Source organism: Suricata suricatta, chromosome 9, assembly GCF_006229205.1.
Source record: "Suricata suricatta isolate VVHF042 chromosome 9, meerkat_22Aug2017_6uvM2_HiC, whole genome shotgun sequence".
Lineage (NCBI taxonomy): Eukaryota > Metazoa > Chordata > Mammalia > Carnivora > Herpestidae > Suricata > Suricata suricatta.
In genome coordinates this window covers 39136717-39160425 of record NC_043708.1, presented here as the reverse complement: position 1 = coordinate 39160425, position 23709 = coordinate 39136717, and the positions used below count along the sequence as shown (strand labels likewise).

Sequence of the window (23709 nt, the reverse complement as noted above, 5' to 3'; positions counted from 1 at the left end):
AACTGACACCACAGAAATATAAGGGATTATAAGAGAATATTATAAAAAATTACATGCCAAGAAATTGGATCTAGAAGAAATGGATACATTCATAGAGATATATAACCCCCCCAAAACTAAATCAGGAAGAAACAGAAAACCTGAACGGATCAATTACTATCAGTAAAATGAAATCAGTAATCAAAACACTCCCGAATAAACTAAAGTCAGGGACCAGATAGCATCACAAGTGAATTCTACCAAACATTTTTTTTAAAGTATTTATTTTAGAGAGAGAAAGAGAAAGTGTGAGAAGGGGAGGGGCAGGGCAGAGAGAGAGAGAGAGAGAGAGAGAGAGAGAGAGAGAGAGAGAGAGAGAGAGACCCCAAGCAGCCAGCAGGCCCCACACTGTCAAGTGCAGAGCCTGATATGGGACTCAAAGTCATAACGGTGGATCATGACCTGAGCCAAAATCAAGACTTAGATTAGATGCCTAACTGATTAAGCCACCCAGGCACCCTTCTACCAAACATTTAAAGAAGAGTTAATACCCATTCTTTGCAAACTATTCCAAAAGACAGAAAAAGGGAAGTTTCCAAATTCATTCACTCTGATGGCAAAACCAGATAAAGTCATTGAAAAAAAAACAAAAACAAAAAAAAAACTACACACTATAGACTAGTATCTCCGATGAACACAGATGCAAAAGTCCTCAACAAATTATTAAGAAACTGGACCCAACAGTACTTTTATTCCAGGGATACAAGCATGGTCCAAAATACACAAATCAATCAATGTGATACATAGCATCAACAAAAGAATAGACAAAAACCATAGGATCATCTCAATAGATGCAGGAAAAGGATCCATTTGTGATAAAACCTCTCAACAAAGTAGGTCTAGAGGGAACATATCCTAACATAGTAAATGCCATATTATGAAAATCCCACAGCTAACATCTAAATGGTGAAAAACTGAGAAACTTTCCTCTAAGATCAGGAACAAGACAAGGATGTCCATCCACTCTAACCACTTTTATTCGGCATAGTACTAGAAGTCCTAGCCACAGCAATCAGATAAGAAATAGAAATAAAAGGTATCCCAATGGGTAAGAAGTAAAAATCTCATGATTTACAGATGACATGATACTATACACAGAAAACTCTAAAACTACTAGAATTGATAAATGAATTCAGTAAAGTCACAGGATACAAAATTTATGTACAGAAAGCTGTTGTATTTCTAAACAATAATGAAACAGCAGAAAGTAAAATTTTAAAAATAATCCCATTTATAATTACACCAAAAATAATAAGATCCATAAGAATAAACCTAACCACGGGGGTGAAAGACCTGTACTCTGAGAACTATGAAAACACTGATGAAAGAAATGGAGGATGTCACAAACTAATGAAACAACATACCATGATCATCGATTGGAAGAACAAATACTGTTAAAATGTCCATGCTACCCCCAAGAAATCTACAAACTTAATGCATTCCCTATCAAAATAAAAACAGTTTTCACAGAACTGGAATAAATTCTAAAATTTGAATAGAAGCACAAAAGACTCCAAAGTGACAAAGTAATGATGAGAAATCAAAACAAAGCTGGAAGTGTCACAATTCCAGATTTTAAGATACACTTACGAAGCGATGGGAATCAAAAACAGTATGGTACTGGCACAAAAGAGACACAAGTCAATAGAAAAGAACAGAGAACCCAGAATAAACCCACACTTATATGGCCAATTAATCTATGACAAAGAAGTCACAAGTAGACAATGGGGAAAGGACAGTGTCTTCAATAAATGGTACTGGGAAAACTGCACACCTACATGCAAAAGCATGAAACTGGATCACTGTCTCACCCTCAACACAGAAATTAACTCAAAATGTATTAAAGACCTAATGTGAGACCAGAAACCATAAAATTCCTTGGGGCGCTTGGGTGGCTCAATCGGTTAAGCGTCTGACTTTGGCTCAGGTCATGATCTTACAATTTGTGGGTTTGAGCCCCGCGTTGGGCTTTGTGCTGACAGCTCAGACCCTAGAGCATGCTTTGAATTCTGTGTCTCCCTCTCCCTCTCTCTGCCCCTCCCTCACTGATGCTCTGTTTCTGTCTCAATAATAAATAAACAAAAAAAAAATTAAAAAAAAAGAAACCATAAAATTTCTAAACAAAAACACAGGCAGTCATTCCCTTGACATCAGCTATAGAAACCTTTTCCTAGATAGGTATCCTCAAGCAAGGGAAACAAAAGCAACAATGAACTATTGGGACTACATCAAAATAAAACATTTTTACACAGTGAAGGAAATCATCAAAACAAAAGGTAACCTACTGAATGGGAGAAGGTATTTGCAAATAATGTATCTGATAAGGGGCTAATATCCAAAATATCTATAAAGAACTTATAAAGCCCAACACCAAACAAACAAGCCAAGAAACAATCTGGTTAAAAACTGCACAGAGGACCTGAATAGATATTCTTCCAAAGAAAACACACAGACGGCCAACACACACATGAAAAGTTGCTCAGCATCTCTAATCATCAGGGAAATGCAAATCAAAACTACAGTGAGAGATGGTGGAGGAAGAGAATCTTAAGCACACTTCGTCCCACAGATGCACTTAGATAATACCCACACCAGTGCAAGTAACTCAGTGAACAACCCAAAACCTGTCAGAACAGACTCTCCACATTTAAATTTAGAGAAGAGGCTACATTGACCAGGAGAGGAAGGGCAGAGACATGGTCTGGAGCCAATCTGATCCACGGGAGGAAGGGACACCACCCATACAGAGGGGAAGGGAAAAGACTCCTCACCAGGTGCCCCAGGCAAGCGGGACCAGCCTTAGGAAGACAAATTCCCAAAATGTATGGCTTTGAAAACCAGATGGGCCTAACTTTGTGAGTTCTTACAATTAGTGGGTCTACAAATTAGTGGGCTGGGAAGGCTAGAGAACAATAGAAAATTGAGTCCCCTGCCCTTAAAGACAAAGCACAACAAACAGCCTAGTTGAGATAAGGCATGGAAGCAGCAGTTTAAAAAAAGCCCGGGGCCCACAGGAAGGATGGTTGTTTACTAATCTCAGAGCTGTGCTCTAAGGACAAGATGGCTGAGAGATTTCTCCAAGAACAATAGAGCTGGCAAGCACCATTTCCCTTCCCACCAGCGCTCGCCTCCCCAGACTAGATACACCCTCAGGAACCAGCACAACACTAATACTCTCCACCTAGTTTGCTAATGGTGCACCCCACCCCTGTCCTCTTCCTCAAACCTCTCCGCTCCAACCTGGTGAGGCAGTTTTCTGAAGTGGCTCCAGGTTCCCTCCCACAGCAGACTGGCGGTGACCTTGCTGGCACCACATGCCCCACCCCTGTTCTCGAGGCCACAAGTCCTCTCTCGCACCAGACCAGTGCATAACTTTCTAACAATGTGTGCCCACCCCTAGATTCTCTTATGGACCTGCCCTTGGCAGGAGTCCGTCCAAAGTGGTACCACAAGCTTACAGTGTGCTAGCAGCCCCAGTGGGGCCAGCACCTCTCCAAAGTGACTCCTGGTCCTGAAGGTGGGGAAGATAACCACCTACGCTAGTCTGAAACCCCAGCAGTGCCTTAGGGGCAGATATCTGGTCAACCTTGAAGCCCCACCCACCCATGACAGCTTCTCAGAGGACAATACAGGGAGAACACCTTGCAGTTCAGTGCTACCACACCTCTGGCAAATGCCTGGTCGGACTCCGCTCGCTCAAGTCCACAGCAGCCCCCAACTGGCCCATGAGCAACAGAGAGACTAAGTCTTGCCCACAGCAGGAAGAGAGAGCCACTGAAGACACCTGGACTGAAGGCAAATGCGACTCCAACACAGAAGTAGGGCACACACTATACATGTAGGAGATACCCCTGAAGTGCCAGGTTTTTGTGCACAAAGCACATTGCACTACAGAACTCTTCTTCATAAGGCCACTGCTTTCAAGATCAGGATATGCAGCAGTTTTTTGATACAGAGGAATAGATACCAGAGTTTGTCAAAGTGAGGAGACAGAGGAATAGGACTCAAATGAAAGAACAGGACAATATGACAGCAAGAGACCTAAATGAAATTCAAGTAAGTAATATACCTGACCGGGAATTTAAATTAGTGGTCATAAAGATACTCATTGGACTGGAGAAAAGAGTGGAGGGCCCCAAGGAGACCCTCAACAAAGAGAAAACATAAAAGAAAATCAGACACGAAGAACACAAGAACTGAAATAAAAAATATGCTAGTGGGAACACATAGTAGACTAGAGGAAGCAGAAGAATGGATCAGTGACCTGGAGGATAGAGTAATGGAAAGCAATCAAGCTGAACAGGAGAGAGAGAAAAGACTAACAAAAATGAAAATAGATTAAGGAAACTCAATGACACCAACAAGCATTAAAACATTTGCAATGTAGGGATCCCAGGTGAAGAGACAGAAAAGAGGGCATAAAATTTATTTGAAGATACAAGAGTTGAAAATGTCACTAATCTGGGGGAGAAAATAGATATCCAGATCCAGGATGCACAGAGAGCACCGCCAAAAATCAATACACAGATGTTCACATCAAGATACATAGTAGGGGCACCTGGGTGGCTCAGCTGGTTAAGCGTCCAACTTTGGCGAAGGTCATAATCTTGCAGTTTGTGAGTTTGAGTCCTGCATCAGGCTCTGTGCTGAGCCTGCTTGGGATTCTGTCTCTACCCTCACTTATGTACTCTCTCTTTCAAAAATAAGTAAATAAACTTGAAAAAATTTAAGTTAAAAAAAGACACATAGTAATTAAAGTGGCAAAAAGCAGTGATAAAGAGAGAATACTTAAAGCAGCAAAAAAAAAAAAAAAGAAAGAAAAAGAAAAAGAAACAGTTGCATATAAGGAAAACCCCATAAGGCCATCAGCTGATTTCTTAGCAGAAACATTGCAGACCAGAAGGAAGTAGCTGATATATTCAAAGAGCTAAAGGGAAAAAGCCTGCATCCAAGAATAATCTACTTAGCAAGGCTATCATTCAAAAAGAAGGAGACTTAAAGAGTTCCCCAATCAAAAGTTAAAGGAGTTTATGACCACTAAACTAGCCTTACAAGAAATGTTAAGGGGAATTCTTCAAGTGGAAAGGAAACACCATACACAGGAGTAAGAAAACTAGGAAGCATAAAAGTAGTAGAATTAAGCATATCTATATAAATCAGTTAAGGGATTCACAAAATAAAGGGATATCAAGTATAATACCACATACCTAAAACACTGGGGCAGGGGGAGGGAGTAACTCTTTAGCCGTTTTAGAATAGGTTCAAACTTAAGTGACCATCAACTTAATAGAGACTTCTATATGTATAGATGCTATACATAAACCTAATGGTAACCACATATCAAGAACAAGTAATAGGCCAAAAAAAAAAAAAAAAAAAGAAATAAAAAGAAAAAAAAGAAAAGAAAAAACAGAAAAAAATCCAAGTGTATCACTTAAAAAAGCTAGCATACTGTGAGAATAAAGCAAAAGAAATAAGAACAAAGAAGAATTACAGAACAAGCATACAAATGACAAAATCGCAGTAAGTACATACCTATCAATAATTACTTTGAATGCAAATAGACTAAAAACTCCAATCAAAAGACACACGATTATGGAATGGATTAAAGAAGCAAGACCCATACATATGTTGCCTACAAGAGGTTCACTTCAGACCTAAAGATACATACAGATTGAAAGTGATGGAAAAGCATTTATCATGCAAATGGAAGTAAAAGAAATCCGGGGTAGTAATACTTACACTGGACAAAAAAGATTTTAAAATAAAGACTCTAACAAGAGATAAAGATACTATGTAATCATAAAGGGAACAATCAAACATGAAGATATTTGTACGTACTTTTGCATCCATCATGGAAGACCCAAATACATAGCAGTTAATAACAAATACAAGAAAGTAATCAATAGTAACAGAATAATAGGAGACTTAAACACCCCACTTACATCAATGGATAGATAATCCAAACAGAGAATCAATAAGGAAACAGTGGCTTTGAATGACACATTGGACCTGATGGATTTCACCCTAAAACAGTGGAATACAAATCCTTTTCAAGTGCACATGGAACATTTACCAGAATAAATCACATAATAGGCCACAAAGCAAGTCTCAACAAATTCAAAAAGACTGAAGTTATTACTATGCCTAGAAATCAACCACAAAAACAAAATCTGGAAGGAACACAAATACATGGAGTTTAAATAACATGCTACTAAACAAGGACTGGGTCAACCAAAATATCCAAGAGGAAATTTAAAAATACATGGAGAGAAATGAAAAATGAAAACATAATAGTCCAAAAAATTTTGATACTGCAGCAAAAGCTATTCTAAGAGGGAAGTTTATAGCAATACAAGCCTTCTTCAAGAAGATAAAAAAATTCAAATCAACAACCTAATCTTACACATAAAGGAGCTAGGAAAAGAAGAACAAAGCCCCAAACCAGTAGAAGGAAGGAAATAATAAAGATTAGAGCAGAAATAAATGAAACAGAAACTTAAAAAACAATGGAACAGATTAATGAAATCAGGAGCCAGTTCTTTGAAAAGATCAACAAAATTGATAAACCTTTGGTCAGACTCATCATAAATAAAAATTAGAGAGAGAAACAGAGAGAGAGAGAGAGAGAAAGGATGCAAACAAAATCAGAAATGAGAGAAATAACTGCAGAAATAAAAAGGATTGTAGGAGAATATCCTGAAAACTCATATACCAACAAATTAGACAACCTAGAAGAAATGGAAGCATTCCTAGAAACATATGACTTCCCAAAACTAAATCAGGAAGAAATAGGAAATTTGAACAGCTCGATTATCAGCAATGCAACAAAAGTCCAGGACCAGATGGCTTCCAAAAAATAGAAAAAGTAGGAAAGCTTCCCAATTCATTCTATGAGGCCAGTATCACTCTGATACCAAAATCAGATAAAGGCACTATAAAAAAAGGAAGCTACAGATCAATATCTCTGAGGAACAGAGATGCAAAAATCTTCAACAAAACATCAGCAAACTGGATCCAAGAGTACATTAAAAAATTATTCACCAGGATTAAGTGGGATTTATTGCTGGGATGCAAGTGTGGTTCCATATTTGCAAATCAATTAACATGATATATCACATCAATAAAGGAATGGGGAAAAATATGATCATATAATCATTTCAAGAGATGCAAAAAAGCATTTGACAAAGTGCAGTATCCATTCATGATCAAAATCCTCAACTAAGGTGTGAAGGGAACATACCTCAAACATAATAAAGGCCTTCTATGAAAACCTCACAGCTAACGTCAGACTCAACGGTAAAAAATGGATCACTTTCTCCCTAAGATCAGGAATGAGACAAGGACATCCATTCTCACAACTTTTTTTCAACATAGTACTGGTCTGAACTACAACAGTCAGTCAAAAAAAAAGAAAAAAGAAAGAAAAGGTACCCAAACTGGTAAGGAAAAAGCAAAAATGTCACTATTTGCAGATGACATGATACTCTATATAAAAATCCTGAAGAATCTACCAAAAAACTACTCCAACTGATAAATGGATTCAGTAAGTCTGTGGGATACAAAATCAGTATACAACCCATTGAATTTTTATACACCAATAATGAAGTAGCAGAAAGAGAAATTAAGAAAACAATCCCATTTACAATTGCACCAAAAACAATAAAATATCTAGGAATAAAACTTAACCATGGAGGTTAAAGACCAAGACTATAAAACACCAATGAAAGAAACTGAAGATGACAGAAACAAATGGAAACATATTCCATGCTCATGGATTGGGAGAAGAAACTTTGTTAAAATGTCCATACTACCCCAAACAATCTACAGGTTTAATGCAATTCCTATCAAAATACAAATAACATTTTTTCACAGAGCTCAAATTAAACAATCCTAAAATCTGTATGGAACCACAAAAGATCCTGAATAGCCAAAGCAATCATAAAAAGAAATGGAGATATCACAATCACAGATTTCAAGATACTCTACAAAGATACACTACTGATTACTACTGTTTTGTAGTAATCACAACAGTATGGTACTGGCACAGAAACAGACACACAGATCATCAGGACAGAATAGAGAGCCCAGAAATTAACACATAAATTAGATGGTCAATTAATCATCGACAAGGGAGACAAGAATATGGAAAAGACAGTCTTTACAACAAATGGTGGGGGGAAAACTGAACATGCGAAAGAATGAAACTGGACCACCTTCTTACACTATCGACAAAAATAAACTCAAAATGCATTAAAGACCTAAATGTAAAACCTGACACCATAAAAATCCTAGAAAAGAGCATAGGCAGTAATTTCTCTGACATCACCTCCTGAGGCAAGGGAAACAAAAGCAAAAATAAACTATTGAGACTACATCAAAATAAAAAGCTTCCACAAAGCAAATGAAACAATCGACAAAACTGAAAGACTAATGAGGAGGAGATATTTGCAAATAACACATTCAATGGAGGCTTAACATCCAAAAATATAAAGAACTTCTACAACTCAACAATAAAAAAACCAAGTAATCCAACCTAAAAATGGGTAAAAGACATGAACAGACGTTTCTCCAAAGACATACAGATGGCCGACACATGAAATAATGCTCAACATCATCCCTCATCAGGGAATTGCAAACCAAAACCATGAGTGGGGTGCCTGGGTGATTTAGTCAGTTGAGCATCTGACTCTTGATTTCAGCTCTGGTCATGATCTCACAGTTTGTGGGCTCAAGCCCCTCCTCAGGTTCTGCATTGACAGCACACAACTTGCTTACGATTCCTTTTTTCCCTCTCTACCTTCACCCCAACTTGTGCTCAATCCTTCTCAAAATAAATAAACATTAAAAAAAACAAAACTCCAAAACCATGAGATATCACTTCACACCTGTCAGAATGGCTAAAATAAAAAACTCAACACACAGCCACTATTGGCAAGGATGGAGAAATAGGAATACTTGGGCACCGTTGGTAGGAATGCAAAGTGGGTGCAGCTGCTGTGGAAGAGAGTATGGAGATGTCTTAAAAATTTTAAAATAGAACTACCCTACAATCCAGCAATTGCACTACTGGATATTTGTCCAAAGAATATGAAAATGCTAATTCAAAGTGATATATCTATATACCTATCTCTATATATCTATATTTATATCTATCTCCTATGTTTATTGCAGCATTATTAAACAATAACCAAGATATAGAAGCAACCAAAGTGTCCATGGATAGATGAATGGATTTAGAAGATGAGGTGTATATGTACAATGGAATGTTACTCAGTCATTAAAACAAATGAGATCTTGCCATTTGTAATATGGATGGACCTAGACTGTAAAATGCTGAGTGAAGTAAGTCAGATAAAGACAAATACCACATGATTTCACTCTTATGTGGCATTTAAGAAAAAAAAAAAAAAGAGACGATCCCCCCACCCCCACACTCTTAAATAGCAGAGGACAAACTGGTAGTTGCCAGAGGTTAGGTGAGTGCAGGGACGGGTGAGGTAAATGAAGGGGATTAGGAGTCCACTTACTGGGATGAGCACTGAGTAATGTATAGCATTGTTGAATGGTTAAATTGTATGCCTGAAACTAATATAACACTGTATGTTAATTATTCATGAATAAAAAATAAATAAAACTCCAAAGCTGATTCGTGGTAGTTTATTCATAAACTCTGGGAAGCAAGTCCATGAACCCCACCTTAAGACATATAAGTTGTTGAGACAACGTTATAAATTTGATATGTGAACAACTGTGTGGCAAAAATGGGGAAGAGGAGAGTGAAATTTATTGAGGCTTTTTCAGTGAGGATTTAATATTTTTTGAAGGGAAAGGAATATAACTTCATGGATTTTTCAGAATTTTCTACTGAATTCTCCATTTGGTTCTTAGTTATTATACTGTTAAAAATCACCTAATCTTTAGTCAATGTATAATCATCACTAGCAGCATTTTACTAAGAAAATAGAATTGCATATATACTTACTAGTTCTTTTTCCCTTCATATTTCTCTATACCCACATGTTAAAAGTTACTTTTCATATCAATGCTTCTAAAAAATATAGGATGTTCTATTTTTAATTACCAACTCTATATAGACATGTATATCATTAATTACTCATTATAAATTTTATAAAGGTAGTAAATTTCTCTTTACCAGATCTCATTTCCTCTACTCTCTCCCCATCTCTGTAATCTCTGTGCACTTATCCTAATCTTCATAGGAATTTAATGGAATAAGCGATCTAAAAAGAACCATAGAAAGCATCATCCCATCTCTACCTTATAAATAAGAAAGCTGAGCGCCCCCTCCCCACCAAGGACTTTACCATGATTACATGTTAGTTGCATCTAGAGTCTCACTCCAGTATTCTCCCTCTCCCTCCCTCCCTCTCTCTCTCTCACGCACGCACACACACTACAATTTGTATATACCAGTATTCCAATAAAACAAAGAAGAATGAATACGTTGACTCTTTACCAAGTTGCTAACAAATCTTGAAAAGTCTTCTGCCATTTGAGAAATCCAACTGTTCAGTAAATTCTGCTTCTGCATTTGTGCTATTAAAAAAAAAAGGAAAAGAAAAAAGTAATTACCCACAATGTTTAGTTTAAAAAAATTAATCAAAATAAGGCATGTGTCTAGTTTCAAAAGTCAAATACTATGGGGAACCTGGCTGGTTCAGTTGGTTAAGTGTCTGACTTTAATTCAGGTCTTGTTCTCACAGTTCATGAGTTTGAGCCCCTCATCAGGCTCTCTGCTGTCAGCACAGAGTCCGCTTCACATCCTCTGTCCCCCTCCCCCTGCCCCCTGCCCCTTCCCAGCTGGTTCTCTCAAAATAAACAAACTTAAAAAAAAGTCTAATACTATTATAAGGCCTATAACAAAAAACAGAAGTTAGGTGTTTCCAATGCAGTGCCCACCACTGTTTGATTCCTCAGAATCAACAATTTTTAAACTCATCTTAACTTTTTCTTTTTCTATTTTCTTAAACAATGCTTATATGGCTATTTTTTTAAAATGTTTTTATTTATTTTTGATACAGAGAGAGACAGAGCATGAGAGGGGGAGGGGCAGAGAGAGAAGGAGACACAGAACCGGAAGCAGGCTCCAGGCTCTGAGCTAGCTGTCAGCACAGAGCCCAACGTGGGGCTCGAACCCATGAACGTGAGATCTGACCTGAGCTGAAGTCGGAGGCTTGACCGACTGAGCCACCCAGGCGCCCCCAGAATTTTTTTTTGAACTGAAATTCATGAGAATTTTTAATTTTTTTTAATATAACACAATTTATTTTTTTATTTTTTTTAATGTTTTATTTTATTTTTGATACAGGGAGAGACAGAGCATGAGAGGGGGAGGGGCAGAGAGAGGAGGAGACACAGAACCGGAAGCAGGCTCCAGGCTCTGAGCTCGCTGTCAGCACAGAGCCTGATGCGGGGCTCGAACCCACGAACGTGAGATCTGACCTGAGCCGCAGTCAGAGGCCTAACCAACTGAGCCACCTAGGCGCCCCTATATGGCTATTTTTTATTTGTCATTTTAAGACATTTTCTATTTTCTTTCTAATACAGAAGGTAACACACTTACTCTCATCCCTACAACTCCCACTCATACTTCTAACCACTCCATAAAGTCATGTGCTTTTAAAATAAATTTTAACCATATTTAAAAAAAAGATTTTATTTTTGAGTAATCTTTACATCCAACATGCAGGTTGATTAAGAATCTTAGGGGGTGCCTGGGTGGATCAGTTGGTGAAGCATCTGACTTTGGCTCAGGTCATGATCTCAGGGCTGGTGGGTTAAAGCCCCACAAAGGGCTCTGTGCTGACAGCTCAGAGCCTGGAGCCTGCTTCAGATTCTGTGTTTCCTGCTCTCTCTGCCCCTCCTCTGCTCACGCTCTGTCTCTCAAAAATGAATAAGTTAAAAAAAAATTTAAGCGTTAAAAAAAAATTAAAAAAAAAAGAATCTTAGATCAAGAGTCACATTCTCTACCAACTCAGCCAGCTGGGTGTCCCTAATTTTAACTCTTTAGATCATTATGACGATGTCAACATTCACAGATGAAACAAATGGTGCAGTATGATTATACCTCCTCTCCTGTATAACTTTTTGTTTTTCCTGGAGTTAAAAATAGCCTCATTTTATATTTGCTTAGTTTTCCATGTATACATTCAGTTCAAAATCTATAATAGAATTATAAAATCTTTCCAAATATTACGTCCCACGTGGTCAAGCACCTTAGGAGATCTACCAGTTTCATATCTCTTCCCTCCCCCACAGCCTTCTGCTTTCTGAGCACTTGGGACTTTCCTTTGCGTTCCCCTTAGGTTGGACCTATTTCCTTTTTTTCTTTTTTTTTTTTTTCAATTCTGAGCTCAGATCAAGTGTAGAAACTTTCATAGTTGTAAAAGTCAGTATGAAAACCTCTTCATCATTGCTCAGAACTGATTAGACTTTCATACACACACGTATCTCCCCCACCCCATTCCTATCTCATTCAAGTCCTCAGTTATATACTATCACCTTCACCCACTCACCCTCCCTCTCTCTCTCTCTCTCTCTCTCTCTCTCTCTCTCTCTCTCTCTCTCACACACACACACACACACACACACACACACACACACACACACCCAGGCATAAGCCCTTACTGTTTTTAATTACTTTTGCTTCTCAGAACTACAGAGATCATGCATTAGGTAGACTGGAAGGTCTTCTGATGCTCAGATTTGGCAATTTTCATCATTGATCCACTTCAGGAAGAGGAGATCTCAGAGAAGGACCTCCTAGTTCCTGAATTTCATGTCCTCTTCTCTCTCTTAACTTATCCCAAGCAAATTCTATACTAGCTTCCTGAGACAGAGTAAATGAGATACTTTGAGATTTTATATATCTAAATGTGTCTCTATATTTATACTTGACTAATAGTTTGGATGGGTATCTAATGTTAGAATGTTAATTATTTTCTCTCAGAATTTTGAAGGCTATATCTTCTTTTAGTATAAGAGTACAGTTAAGTAGACTAAAACCATTCTGATTGCTAATCATTTGTATGAAATCTGCTTTTTCTGTCTAGCGGCCTTTGGAATATTCTTTTTTAGCCTGAAATCCCACAGTGATATGACTTACTGCTTTTTCTTTTAGAAATTGAACTCAGGATTTGATAGGCCTTTTCAAATAGGAAACTCATTCTCCAATTCTGAGAAATATTTTTGTATTATTTCTTGGATAACTTTATCCTTTCCATTTTTTTTCTGGCCTTCCTATTAATTAAATATTCAACATCTCAGAATAGTCTTCTAATGTTCTTCCTCTTTTATCCTGTTCCTCAACTCCTTATTTTTTGTTCTATTTTTGGAGAGATTTCCTTTTGTTAGAATCCTATTAAATTTAAAATCTTTGGTTGTTAGGAGTGCCTGAATGGCTCAGTCTGTTAAACATCTGACCTCAGCTCAGGTCATGATCTCACTGCTCAAGAGTTCGAGCCTTGCGTCAGGCTCTGTGCTGACAATTCAGAGACTGAAGACCATTTCAGATTCTGTGTCTCTCCCTCTCTCTCTGCCCCTCCTCTGCTCATGCTCTCTCCTTCTCTCTCAAAAATAAACAAACATTTAAAAAATTTTTTGTAATAAAATAAAATTTTGGTTGTTCTATTTTTCACTTCTAAGAGCTTTCTTGTTTTCTGTTTTCATAATATGAATATATTTTTTCTCTATGAATATAACTTTAAGATATATTCTCTATAATATATAGAATATACTTTCCTTAATATAGACTATATACACATTATATAGTCTATATATTCTATAGCATATATATATATATTCTCTAAGAATATATATATCTTTAAAAGTATTTTTATATTCTTTGTGTCATCTATGTTTCCACCAACTTCTGTTTTTCTGTTTGCTTTAGTTTCTGCCTTTCACATTGGAGTTTTTCCTGAGGTGTCGGCGATCTTTGTCTACTCCTATTTAAGCATGAGATACTAAAAGGCTCAGTTCCAGGGTGGGCTTCACTGTGTAGTGATCAGGAAGGGACCAGCCATTTTTTGGAGGATCTTCAAATGTTAGATCATGTGGGCTTTTCTCTGCACTGTTTAGTTTCCTTAGAGAAGAAACCAACCATCTCCTTCTTGAGAGTGGGGAAGGGATTACAGAACAGTCACACACAACGAGCTGGCAGCCTTCATCAAGTTCAGCCATGGAAAGGGGTCTCTGTATAGCAGAGACCTCTGTCTCCTGCCCTCTCCCATATCTGAGATCCTGCAGTTTAGAACCCCCTGGTCCAACTTCTCTGCCAGCATTGGGACAAACAGTCCCTCAGGGGCACAGATGACATCTGACCTGGAGGCTCGTTCTAAAGATTTCCAACCAATCTCCAACCCTGTGACTCCTCTCCGCTTCCCAGTATCAGGGTCCTCCAACGCCCAAGACTCGCTGGGTCCTGTAAAGAGAACGCCTCGCTTTCATGGTGTGCTTTTTTGCAGGCACTTGCTAGTCTCATATTTCCCTTCCTGTTAATACTTCTAGCCAATTCTACCTTCTAGAGATTTATTGATATTTATTTTCTGCAGGTATCTTCTCTCCCAGTCTCTGTACTTGAGTCATATATTTTTTTCCTAAAAAATCTTTTACACACATTTTTATGGAATTTAACTAGGGAGTAAAGATAGATGCATGTTTTACCCATCATATTTAACTGAAAGTCGTAAGTCACAACATTGCTCTTTGTGAGTACTGAGCCAGTTTGTCCTCTGTAAGTCCCACTGCTGGCAAGTGAAGTGTATTTTCCTACTCTCTGGAGTTCATTGCTATTACGTTCCCTTTCCTACCTTTCTCTTGGCTTTCCCTCTTTACGTTCTTTAGTATCTTCACTCTTTTCTTTGCCTCAAGAGAGTCAGCACTTGCAACATATGGAAATACATTGCTTATTTTCAAACTCATCATGTTTCTTACATCCTCCGTCTTCATGTAAGAAGAGATGGGAGGAAAGTCGGGAGAACAGGAAACTGAGGATGGAGTACAAATGTTTCATGACCTTCATAAAAGTAGCAAAAGACCAAGAAAATCTCCCGGAGTTGACTAAATGAGAATCTGACAAGAACTGGAAAATCAGCTGAGGAATGGCAACCAGACCGATCATCCAAGGTACTTATTCTTATAATCTTATATTCTCAAAAAACTACTTTCCTAGGAAATTACCAATATTCACTTTTATTTTTGAGAGAGTATATGCATGTGTGTGCATGGTCACAAGCAGGAGAGAGAGGGAGAGAAAATCTCAAGTAGGCTCCCTGCTCAACACTGAGCCCCACATGGGGCTGGATCTCATGACTGTGAGATCATGACCTGGGCTAATGTTAAGAGTCAGACGCTTACAGCCAGAGAAAGACAAATATCATATGACTTCACTCATATGAAGACTTTAAGATAAAAAACAGATGAACATAAGGGAAGAAAAAATAATATATAAACAGGGAGGGGGACAAAAGCATAAGAGACTCTTAAATAAGGAGAACAAACAGAGGGTTACTGGAGGGGCTGTGGGAGGGGGGATGGGCTAAATGTAAGGGGCATTAAGGAATCTACTCCTGAAACCATTGTTGCCCTATAGGCTAACTAAGTTGGATGTAAATTGGAAAAAAAAAAAAAAGAGTCAGACATTTAACCAACTGAGTCACCCAGGTGCCCCCACCACTATTCACTTTTAAATATTTGTTTTACATTTCAACATATTGGGCTTCTATATGATTGCATCTTTTTGACATAGACTATTTTGATTTCTATCCCCATATTCATCTTTGCAGCTGTTTATTCCCATCACAGTGCACACTTTTTGGCTCCCGTTCTAGTCCTCTCTGTAAATTTTGATCCTGGCCTTCTGATTCCTGTGTTACTTCTTCCATCATCTAGAAAACAGAAATTCTGGAAGCTTTTCTACTTAACAACCATTTGGGACTTATTGGTTAAGGATACTCTGCTCCCCAAATGCAAGATGAAGCTCACACAGGGATGATTCTGGATCTATGAACTTTCGTGTGCAGAGTTAGATGACTACATCCTATTTTTTTGGAGAAAATAAATATTTTTATATTAAGTACACATGATTGTGCCATGTAACAAAATGTAAAATATGCATCCTTTCAGACACATTTCACATCCTTTATAAAGCCTCCATATCTGAGACAAACTCTGATAGATCTCTGCCTTAGGGGTGAGTTCGTAGGAAAAAAATCTGAGAAGTACCTACTTGATAAATGGTTAGAGTCATAGCTGGAACAAGATAGAATATTCAAATTCATGTTAAGAAACAGAAAAAAAAAATTCCACAGGGTAGCAGATAAAGGAGCTGTTTACCAAGTATAGAGAGAAATCACATTATATAGTTGCTACTAATTCTTAATTTTAAAATCTTTAAAAGAGGAATGGAAAAATTTGACCAGAACAACAGCAAGGCTGTGGTGTAAAGGAGAAGAAATTAGTAGATGAGGCAAAAACTAGAGAAGAAACAGTTAAAGGCAATGGGAAAAGTTTGTAGAATTTCCCCATTGGCTCGTGACTGATGACCCACCTTGTGTTAGGAGACAGCAGTGAAATCCTTACCTGGGCTTAACGTCAGTTACTGAGAGCTTCATACATACCTGCAATCAAATTAACGAGCTCTTCGAGTTCTTCAGTTCTGTTCTTATATTCATCTTCCGCCGCTTGAAGTTGTGGAAGACACTCAACTAGTTCATCCTCCTTTGTTTTGTTAGTTTGCGTTTTGGCAACAAATCTTTGCTTTAAAAAAAACAAAGCTAATCATGAAGCCTGGTTTTCGGGAATTGACACAATTTATACTCCAGAGTAGAACGTAAGTTCTTTGAGAGGAAGAGCCCTATTTAGTGTCCTCTTATCATGAAGTGCATAGAAAGGTATCTGCCACATACTGGGTATTTGAAAAATATTTGTTGGCTGGCTCACAGAGTGAATAGATCTGGCAATCTATGAAGTAAGGAGATTAGACTCAATGGTCTCTCCAAAGAGCCCTTCAGGTCTCTAGCTCTACTTCTAGGGTTCCATCCGTGCTACCATATATGTACCCTAAACACCTATTTGAGAAAATCGCTTGAGCATATTTTACAGAAAAACAAAAAACAAAAAAAACCAGGCAGCAATGGGGTGCCTGGGTGGCTCAGTTGGTTAAGTGATCTCGCAGTTTGTGAGTTCAACCCCTGTGCCGGGCTTTGCACTGACAGTGTGGAAACTATTTGGATTCTCTTTCTTCCTCTCTCTCTGCCCCTCCCTCCTCTTCTCCCTCTCTCTCTCTCTCTCTCAAAAAAAGGCAGCAAAACAGAATATACACATGTCCCAAGAATTGGGGATTTAAGTAAAAATTGGGGAGGGAGTAGAAATAATTGGATATATTATTACACTAAATGGGCAGAAAGCACCCAAAACAAAACATGAAGATGCCTGCTTATTTATCCAGGTTTTATTTAGGTGGACCTCTCTTAGAAAGTCAGGATGAGTTTGAAATGGTGATAAAGCAGAGACAGCCAGCTGATATTTACTATCCGTTCTCCTGTCCTTCAGTGTTAGGACTCCTCAGTTGTAGCTCAGCATATGGCTGATTTCTCAGCTTTCCTTGCAAGTGGGCGTGACTAATGGTTTTGTGAACAGAAATGGTGTGTGCCACTTCTGGGTCCTCTGCCTGCAACAGGAAACGGTATGTGCCCCCTGGGTCCTTCCCTCCTCCCCCTGGCTGGAAAAGAATGAGAATGGAAACTGTCATTTGGATCTGCAGAGGTTAATCTTGTCCTGAAAATGGAGAGCTGCCCTTCCAACCTTGGGCCCCTTCCCGTTGGCCTGTAGTGGGAAAGAGAAATAAACATCTCTCTTCTGTAATGACCACGGCAAGGGGTCTTCTCAACGAGATACTCAGACTCTTAAGATTTGAATAAGATTGGGTCCATACTTGACTCAATTTATTCTTAACAACTTCTTTTGCTTTTTTTCTTAATCCAAGTTGCATACATACGAACATAATCTGAAGGAAAACCCAGGTGCCGCAGGGCAATGCTAGGCATGCTTCCTAGTGGGAGGTCTCTCACACCACAGCTGACCAGAGGCTAGTGTCCACTGACCCGACCAAAGTGGTAACTCAGATGTAAGAGGAAGATACCCACATGGGTGGGTGTGATAGGCTCCTTGGCCTTGAAGCCTCATGTTCAAATAGGAACCAACTTCTCTTGGGTATACCTTCCAGGTCCCTGAAAGGGACATGTCTACTGAAAAGAGCCACCAAACCCAGGGAAACCCAATTCTCTAGTTTTCCACCAGTTGTTCCCCTGGCCAAGATGAAGCATACCAGTCATGGGTCATTGTTTGCAAGCAATGTTGCCTGATAATACAACTTTAGTTGTCTACTTTTACTAGGGTCTAGGGGAATGACCCAAAGAGTGAAGCCAAGGTCAATTTCCCACTAAAGAAGAGAGGGTTGGTAACCTTTTATTACACAGATCTTATGTTCACTGTATTTTGACATCTCTTTGATAAAGCAGCTTGTCTGCACCCTAGTTAATAGAGCAATATGCCAGCCTGGTAGGTCCCCTCCCAAATTGCCATGAGAATCCTTAGGGATAAATACAGAAAGACAAAAACACATCAAAACACTAATTTGAACATATTACAATGCAGAATCAGGAGTAATCTTCTCCACACTACACGTTAAGAAACTCAACTGTGTATCATCTATACCCTGTTCTCTAAGAGAACAGTTTGGGGGTCTAAGGAGGTATGTGGATGCCTTAATTCGTTCCCATTACCTACACTGGCATAAGCTGCCAGCATCTCCCTGACAAGGAACCATGCTGTTGTTTCATGCTTTGAGGGAGGGTTTGGGCACCAAATGCTGCTGTATCTCAGTCAAGTTGGTGTCTGTCTCCTGGCTCAAGCGGCACGCCTACAGCTTCTTCAACTTTTTCAAGCATCCCTGATTCCTGAGCCACATGCACACTTAGCTCAGTGATAATGGGCTCAGGCTTTGGCTGCAATGCTTTGGAAATGGAGCCTTGGAAAAGAGAGAGACTGATGCAGGTCTCATCCCTGCTAATCAGGATGAGTTCCAGCTCATCCTAGGACTTCTTGTCCATCTTTTCCTTCCCAATGCCTGCCCTGCAGCCTTCAGGCCCCAGCTCCAGATGGAAAGCTGACAGCCTCTCTCGACTGTGTAACCCATTCCCAGCTCCCAGAAAGTCAATCCTTAAATAAACCCCATTTCTTGGTGGCTTTGCTTCTCTGACTGAGCCCTGCCAGATATAGGGCTGTAGGACCCAGCAGATCCAATTCACGCTCAAGGTGCAGCACTAGATCAGAATGATGTAGAAGCCTGTGGCAAGCTCCAATAGGAGAATTGTAGCCAAAGCCCCCAGGTATTGGAGTCAAGTCAAGTCTACAGTGGACTTAGTCACAGCACTGCCTGGGAGGAAACACTTCCAGAGATTTGGAAATTTATATTCTGAGCCAGTGACTAATATTCAGGACTGTTTTCCTTAGACAAAAATATATGGGTCAGGGGCCCAAGTGGTAGTGGGTCTTCTTACTATTAAATCTCATTATTCTGTTTTCCCGCCCTGTGCATTTGGGCTCAGTTCATCTAGACATTGTACTGCTGGTAAGAAGAATGATTCTACCAAGGGCATAATAATGGTTCCATAAACCAAAATCAGAGAATGCTGCTTCTCCATTTTGGGCTCCTCATGCCAATGAACAAACTGCAGAAATGGGATTCCAACTTGCTCCAGGTTATTGATGAGGATTACCAAGTGGAAAGGGGGTTTTTGCTTTACAGGCTGCTATCTATCCATGCCTTTGAGTGAATTAGACACAGGTGGACACAGCCTGGCAGCGGGCACACAGCCGACAAGTGGGGTGGAAACTGGAAGACTTATCTTACCTAACTGCACTGTTTAAGCTCACGTGCAATATTACATAGTGTCCTTATCCTATTCCTGACTTTATTACCCCCACTGGTTCACTATCAAGTATGACAGCAAGCTCTGTCAGCTCTCTCTCAAGAAGAACCTACTTCCAACCACCTCCTCAGTCACCACTCTGGATCAAGCTACTTGAACCACTAGAAATACTGCTCTAGCTTCCTAATTGGTCCTCCCGCACCCACCATTGCTCTCCTAGATTCTACTTAGCTACAGTGATCCTATTTAAATGAAAATCAGATTATTTCAGCTCTTCACTCAGAATCCTCTTGTCAGGAACCCTGCCTTCCCAGCCCAGGTATAGAAAAGACAAAGTACTCACAATCGCCTATAAGGTGGTAGATTCAGGGAAGCTCCTCTTGGATCATTCCTCACAGAAGGACTCACTCACTGCCTTGTGGCAAGGAGAGTGGTCAGCTGCCAGCCTCTACTGGCCGGCTCCTCAGGTATCTATTGAAGATCATCCTCTTTAGGGGAGCCCCCAATCAACCGAGCAAGGAGATGGTGCAAGGGTGGAGCCATTTCTGCCCAAGGCAGGGCTCTGCTAATGGACATCCTTGCTGAGGAGCTCCCCAGAGATAGTCTGGGGTTACATAATGGCCCGATGGCTTCCCCTGCCCAGTCCTTTCATAGGCATGTCCCTAATACACCCCTGCCCTCCTCACTCCGTCTCAGCATCTCTTTGCAGAAGAAGATGGGTCCCTCTCCCTCCTGTCTGCTCCAGCTATTCCTCAGATAGGACAGTCCTACCTCTGCCCTTCCTGTTGGCACACTTTCTGCCCTTTAGGATTCCACGCTTGCTTCTCTGACGATCCTCCGTAACGGGGTACACAGAGCCCATCACATATAGTCGCCCTATCCCCAGTCCCTGCTCTATTTTTCTCCATAGCATTTCTCACTTTTGAGTACACTAAAGGTTCCACTTGTTTATCTTGTTTATTTTCAATTTCTGTCCACTAAGATGTAAGCACCATAAGGGCACAGGTTTTTGTGGGGTTTTTTGTGTTTCTTTTTTTGTTTTTCAGCATCTAGAAGAACGAGGCACCCAGACAGATGGCATCCAACACAAAAAGGCTTCTCACCCTGACCCTTCTCCCTTCTGTTTCTTCTTGTTTTGTCTGAATTGGGGCAATATTTTCTTTCCCTTGTTTGTCCCCTGAGTTGTGCCAGTTTCCATTTCACCTCTTCCCAGTTCTGGCCCATCCCCTTCGGACACCTCTTCCCTGAGTTCCCGTATTTCTATATTGCTGATCTTCCTCGGCATCATACAAAACTACAATATATACTTTTTTAATTTTCAAAGGGATGCTTGATCACAGTCTTCATGTGTTCCAAAATCATCTTTCTGAGTGTTCTTCAGTTGTTGGAAAGTTTTGTTTCCCCTTTCACTTATTTTAATACTTTTTTTTTTAAAAAAAGTATTTTTATTATTTTTTTATGAATACATTTTTAAAAATTTTATTTTGGAGACAGAGAGGAAGAGGGTCAGTGTGGGGCTTGGGGGGAGGCAGATAGAGAGAAGGAGAGAGAGAGAATCCCAAGCAGGCTTCACACTATTGGCACAAAGTCTGACTCAGAGTTCAATCCCACCACCAGGAGATCATGACCTGAGCTGAAATCAAGAATCACTCAATCAACTGAGCCACCCAGGCGCCCCCTTGTTTTTCTCCTGGTATTTTTGTATGGAGGACATAACTGCTCCTTTTTTGTTACTCATATTAGAAAGAACTGGGTTTTCTTGGATCAGTTATCTGCCCATGGGTTTCTGCAGGATGGGGGTGATTGTGCCAGGAAGCATCGGCTTGGCCCAGGGCAAGTTCTGAACTTTGACAAGTAAGGACTCCCTGCTCCCCTGCTACACAGGGGACTACTGGCTTCAAATAAAGCTCCTCTTTGATGCACCTGGGCTTCTGTTCCTCTTCAAAACAATCAAGTTCAGGAAGGCTTCTACCAGAATCCTTTTCTCCTCATTCCAATACCAATGTAGGTCTCCAGGAAACACCCCTTACCCTTCGAGGTAACATCAGCACCTGGAAAAGGTGGGTTTTCTATTGTGTTTCCAGTGGCCTGCCATCTCCAGGCCCCTTGGGTACTTTCAGTGCCTTTTCCCTCCGCCTCTCCCAGAATCCAGGCTCTATTCCATCCCAGGTGGTACCGGAAGCTCCCAACTCAGCAGGATGCCCTTTGCTGCTTTCCCCAGCCACCCTGGCGCCAGCTCTGCCTGCCTTCCTGCCCCCTCCCCTTGTCCCCATGGGCTTTGCCAGCACTTCTATGTAACTTGGAGTGTCTAATTTTCTTTTTTTAAGTGAAAAGAATATTTTATGTTGCTCTTTTTTCAGGAACAAGAGAGTCATAATGAAATTGCGGCCTTGATCACACCGGAGGTTTTGCATTTAGCTGTTTAGAATAACATGAAGTAAGGGCACCTGGGTGGCTCAGTCCCTTAGGCCTCTGACTTCAGCTCAGGTCATGATCTAATGGCTTGTGAGTTCGAGCCCCGCATCAGGCTCTGTGCAGCCAGCTCAGAGTCTGGAGCCTACTTCAGATTCTATGTCTCCCTCTCTCTCTACCCCTCTCCCACTCATTCTCTTATTCTCTCAAAAATGAAAAAAACATTAAAAAATTAAAAAGAAAAGGATAGCATAAAATATACCTCCTCCACCCATATGGCAATTTAAAATAATTCTTAGATGTAAAATAAAACTTACCTCATACTTGTTCAATTCTTGAATTAACTTTCGTTCTTGGACAATAAATTCCTCCTCCCCTTGTTTTAATTCTAACGTAAGTTTTTCAATATCTGCCAAAAATTCAGTGATCTCATTTTGTCTAGAACTGGTCTGATTAGAAAGCAAACAAACAAATTGAAGATTTATCATTGGCCCTATAGCACTCAGCCTTACGTTTTCAAACAGCCAAGAGTTAATATGTCTTTGCATGACTTGGCTCTGATTTCAGGTTATATATTTTCACAACAACTACTCAGGAGGGAGCGTATTTATTTATTTTTCCCTCCAGAGGTTAATTTATTCATCAAACAATATAATATCTATAAATTAAATAAGGAAATGGACCATGGGAGTGACGGAGGATGGAGGGTAGGCAAAGGGTCAGTGTTAGCGCTGGATAATGATGCTTGGTTTCTTTTTTAAGAGAGCTTCCCTAAAAGTGAACATCAAACAAGTTTCCAGTTACAACTTTCAAAAGCATATTCTAGAGAGAAGTGCTGCTGTTTGCTAAATCTCTATAGTTCATACACAGCAAATAGGAATTTAAGAAATTTAAATAATTCACTCTAAACGTAAGTCACCAGAAAGGAAAAGGTCTTTTAATAAGATAAGGTTTAATTAAATACTGAAGGAGAATTGCTGATATGCAGTAATAATACTGACTTCATACTAATATGGAGTAAGAATATTAAAGTCCCTTGAGTTCCCTTACCTCTTGCAATAATTCGATGCGTCTAAATTCAGTAGTCTGTACTTTATCTAAAACTTCTTGTACTTCAAACTTCAGCTGCTTTTTCAAATGCTCATGCTTTTTTCGCAAAAAAATTATTTTCCACTGAGTTATGATGCTAGAAATGACAGCAAAAAGAATTCTCATGAAATTGATCTAACAGTTTACTGAAAAGATGGAGGAATTCCCAGCAAAACAAATCCTACTATGATCGTATAAGACTGAGCTATTG

General features: G+C 39.5%; 1 protein-coding gene and 2 non-coding genes across 3 annotated transcripts in view; all 3 read right to left on the bottom strand.

The window, feature by feature from the left end:
* The window catches only part of CCDC175 (coiled-coil domain containing 175), a 69667-nt gene that overhangs the window by 13089 nt on the left and 32869 nt on the right, over positions 1-23709 (bottom strand). The window contains exons 12-15 of the mRNA XM_029950821.1: positions 23460-23595; positions 22727-22858; positions 16683-16821; positions 10520-10599 (exon numbers count right to left, since the gene is read on the bottom strand). Coding sequence (XP_029806681.1) covers positions 10520-10599; positions 16683-16821; positions 22727-22858; positions 23460-23595 — 487 coding nt within the window. The remainder of the gene's footprint in view (positions 1-10519; positions 10600-16682; positions 16822-22726; positions 22859-23459; positions 23596-23709) is intronic.
* On the bottom strand, positions 12412-12481 carry LOC115303239. The gene has a single exon (XR_003913931.1). It is a non-coding gene; the product is annotated as a small nucleolar RNA U2-30 (small nucleolar RNA).
* Positions 12711-12790, bottom strand: LOC115303242. The gene has a single exon (XR_003913933.1). It is a non-coding gene; the product is annotated as a small nucleolar RNA U2-19 (small nucleolar RNA).